Genomic DNA, 4,017 nt, shown 5'->3' with positions numbered 1-4,017 from the left:
GACATCTGAGCCAGAGTGGCGAACTTCATTAACCTACCTGTACGGCAGTGGGTTATCTTCTCGAGCAGTTGTGGTCTCGCCGAGGCATGTCTCTAACTGAATTTCTTCAGATGTTTAATCAAATTCCTCGTGTTGAAAGTGCTCGCCTTCAGCCATCCTCTGGACAATTTTGCAGGGCATAATTTGCAGTCGGCTTTCGTGTTGTTGGAAGTGTTTACCTTGCCACGAGGCTGACTTCCGACTCCAGTTGTGGCTTTCATCAAAAATTTCAAAGCTACTACTTCTCCCCTCGTTCAGGGCATTTGGCAAAATGTCACAAATTTTACTGTTTCCCAAAAGGGTGGCTGGTTACTGTAATAAAAAGGACGTGTCTTTATCGAACATCCGAGTGAAAATGCAATGAATTCCACTTTGAAGTTATTGCAATCGTTTGCTGTCCGATCTATAATTTGAACATTTCCTCCATTCAAAGCATGCAGCAACATTTCAAGCAAGGGTGACTGCTAACTGAAATGATACGCATGTCACTATTATGTCAGTCAAATGTTTGATTATGGTTTAGCCTGCCAAGTATGTCGTGTTCCGCACCTAAAGACCGCCCTCATTTTTGTTCTTTTACACCCAAATAACTGCAAACAGAAATTATAACCCCGTCAGTGTTGTGACTTCTTGCTGCAAGCTTTGACTGTGTAAATAGTAGCGCCATCTGGTGGGCTAATCAGTTACCTATAAAACTATCGATGATGTGATGAGTGTCAGCTGGTTGGTGGTGGTCTGCCTGGGTGGTGTCACAGGCGCACAGCTGCACACAAAATAATTCGACCAACAACATGCTTATTTATATACTGGACCACCCTCACCCGGACCTCCTGTTCACTGAATGAACGCTCACTCCATTGAAGGAAGGTCATTCCTATTCTTTGCTGTTTGAGACATCACTTCACATATTCATATTCCCGCTGCCTCAATGTTGGGAGCTGTACAAAAACAAACAAACAAACAAAAAACTGTGAAATAGCTTCAGGCTAGTAAAATAGCCCGATGTTAACATTCATATGCTGTAAATTAGTTGTATGAAAGGAATGATTTTAGTGTTGCTGGACATCCAACAAGTGCCAGTGGCCAATTATAATATTTGGGATTGATGGTACAAGATCTGAATCAGCCTCTCCTTAGGCTGCACTTATTAGTCCCATAGTGCCCCCTGCTGTCCATAATAACACACGATCATACACTTAGGTCTGTTTTCTTTTAATTTGAACTCAATGAAATGGCAACAATAATTGTTTTTTTTTCAAACAGGGTTAAAAAAAAAAGTCACGACTAATAGTAAAACAAACCTTGAAAAACAAATACTCACTATACATTGAAGTATGTACAACACGGTCGATAAATAAAACAATACTGACTAGCAATATGATTGTTTTGTTTCGATTCTCTACATATTAGTGCACCGAAAGGAGTGGAAGCGGAAGAAAGATACATCAGGCACTCATAATCATGGAAACGGCGCGTTTTGGTTTGAAAACCTGAGATGAGCCATCGTTGAACGCCTATCAGTGGCCCTCTGAAGCTTCTGTATGCAATTTGCGCACAAACATCCTGTAGCAGTGTGCTAGATATCGTCATTATGATTAAGATACGGGACTGATTTGTTATCGCTAACCAGCAGCATTTCTCTGTACAACATTAAATAAAGGGAAACTTGTATTTGTTTGTTTTGATGTTCCCCCTCACCCCTTCTATAAAGTCAACCGATTGTTGGCATTCCCCAACATTTGCATACAAAAGCAAGAGAGGGGGGGAAAAAAAAAGGAATAAAGCTCTAAAAAGACTTATCGAAACATGTTAAAGCCTTTTCTAAAAAGTTCTTTTGCTTTTCCTTATGAGGAGTATTTTGTTGCCACGCGTTCAGACCCGCTGAGTTCGATGTGCTGCTTGGTGGAGTGAGTGTTGAGCGGGGCTGCGTGACAGATTCGTTTTTTTTAGAAAGCAGTGGGCTATTCGGAACCCCCCCCCCACACCCCTTGTGACTCCATCCTCGCGAGCTGAGTCCCAAAAAGCTCGGAGAACGCCCCCATCTGCTCCTTCAAGTGCAACAATGGCGAACGTGGAGAAGCTCCTCAGTGCCTCTTCATGGACGACACCTTCTTTTTCCTGGCAGCCAGCATCTCGTAAAAGGGGTCTCTGCTGATGGCGGCCCTGCGGACACCATCCAAATTCAAGGATTAGTGATTATTTTTGACTATTTACAAGGGGTTCTTAAACTCGGGCCGTCACATACTTGATGCTGTTCATCCATTCGTCCTTCTCCTCAGCCGTGGGGGCCGAGATGCGGTAGAAGGTGTGGTTGCCCTCCACCACGCGACCGTCTGCCTCCGTCTTGCAGGCTTTGATCACCTGGTCTTTGTTGTCGGGGATGAAAAGCTCAAAGCAGTTCTGCGGCGGATGGAGACACCACACACACATGGCGGGTTACTGACGACAGCGATTCTGAGTAGAACTGCACCGGTGAACGAGGAACTTTTGTCGAAATCTTCAGTGTTCAGTGTTTTGTCTTGGAAAAACTTGACACCATCAAACTGGGAACTTTGAGGAACTGCAACTTAGGCGATGAATTAGAGGAACTATTGCTTTACCTTGGAATTAAGAACACTTTTTGAGAAATGAACGTAACCTCAGAACAAAGAACATTTAGGAGGACTCTTGTGTGTGAATGGGGGCAACGAGGCACTTGGAGGAACCGCACCATTGACCCTAAAATGAGAAACTTTTGTAGGAACCTTGAAGGGCTTTTGTACGGCAGGAATTTGACCCTCAAACTTGGAACTTTACCACAGAATACGTCTTTGGTGATTTTACACTGCTTACCCCAGAACTAAGAACTTTTAGGGGAACCTTGGGTGTGCCACACCCATAAACCAAAACGAGTATCTACTTTTGCCAGTGAAATGATCGGTTGGTACGGGCGCAGCGGAAACGTTGCCCTTCATGTTTCCGTGCAGTAAGAAAATGAGGTAGAAGAGGGGCGCTGGTGCTTACGGGCTTCTTGTCCTCTACCTCCCTGATGCTGAGGTTCTCCAATGGGATGATCCCCCGCGGTTCCTTGTCCTGCACGCGCCGAGACACAAGCAACATGAAGGAAACGCCATCAGAGGAGTACGAACCCTCAAGTAATACTCACCGTCGTGTACTCAAAGTAGTAGAGGCAGTTGTCGGTTAAGATGAACCATCTCCTCTTCCAGGTCTTTACTCGGCCTCCTGCGGAGCAAATCAGAGCAATCAAGGGAGGCTCAGTGGGAGAGAGCAGAAAGAGGGAAAAAAAAAAAAAAAAAAAAAAAAAAAAAAAAAAAGGACAAAGCGCCGACTTTAGCAACACGCAGGCGGACAGACGTGAGCAGACAAGACAGATGGAAGCTGCCGACAACTCCCCCACTCACAAAACGGTGCAGCTGGTCCTACCATGCACTCACCACCACCACCACCACCACAGGTAGAAAGGAACGTCGCTTACAGACGAGACTCCCGGCTTTTATGAGGTCACTGAAAACTTTCTGCTGGACCAGGAAACATACATCTCACAAAGACTCAGTATGGGGACGACTCCACTTGCATACAAATACCGGATTTGCGTCCGTAAGACGACAGCTGGGGGTTGTTTACTCAACTGCATTACGAAACGATAAAGTGGAACCGGAGTTCAAAAGGACGACTACCGTTTGACTGACGTTGAAAATCCGAGTGAAAAACGACATCTGAAGCTTTTAATCATCAGGTCTCTCGTTACAAGACCTCTCAGCCCTTTCACGCCCGGGTGGGAGCTTTCATTAACTCGGGCGTCACTGACCCCACCCGACCTCTCACCTTCAAAACGGCGGGCTCGTTTCCTCTGCGGTGGGGGGGAAACCTGATCCGCGCAGGCAGATGGCAGCCTCCCGTTTTGCTGCGAGGAGAATGCCAATGAGGGTTGGGAGCCTGCCGCTACATTCTGCTACTCTGAAGCCTCAAGATTACTGT

The 4,017-nt window shown here is 45.7% G+C and overlaps 1 protein-coding gene and 1 long non-coding RNA gene across 5 annotated transcripts in view; one reads left to right on the top strand and one right to left on the bottom strand.

Moving 5' to 3' along the window:
* Positions 1-1,613: 1,613 nt before the first annotated feature.
* On the top strand, positions 1,614-2,001 carry LOC109519364 (uncharacterized). Its single transcript, XR_002168936.1, has 2 exons — positions 1,614-1,725; positions 1,816-2,001. It is a non-coding gene; the product is annotated as an uncharacterized LOC109519364 (long non-coding RNA).
* A 37-nt stretch (positions 2,002-2,038) lies between these two features.
* The window catches only part of cyth1a (cytohesin 1a), a 25,055-nt gene continuing 23,076 nt past the window's right edge, over positions 2,039-4,017 (bottom strand). For 3 of the 4 annotated variants that reach the window (XM_019875846.1, XM_019875843.1, XM_019875847.1), the window contains exons 10-13: positions 3,185-3,263; positions 3,043-3,111; positions 2,285-2,439; positions 2,039-2,202 (exon numbers count right to left, since the gene is read on the bottom strand). In XM_019875846.1, the coding sequence (XP_019731405.1) occupies positions 2,124-2,202; positions 2,285-2,439; positions 3,043-3,111; positions 3,185-3,263 (382 nt within the window). In that variant the 3' untranslated portion in view covers positions 2,039-2,123. The remainder of the gene's footprint in view (positions 2,203-2,284; positions 2,440-3,042; positions 3,112-3,184; positions 3,264-4,017) is intronic. The other variant, XM_019875845.1, reaches the window with a different exon arrangement.

Source organism: Hippocampus comes, unplaced genomic scaffold, assembly GCF_001891065.2.
Source record: "Hippocampus comes isolate QL1 unplaced genomic scaffold, H_comes_QL1_v1.1 scaffold93, whole genome shotgun sequence".
NCBI lineage: Eukaryota > Metazoa > Chordata > Actinopteri > Syngnathiformes > Syngnathidae > Hippocampus > Hippocampus comes.
Note: the sequence above shows the minus strand (reverse complement) of the source record. Positions and strands in the feature narration are given on the sequence as shown.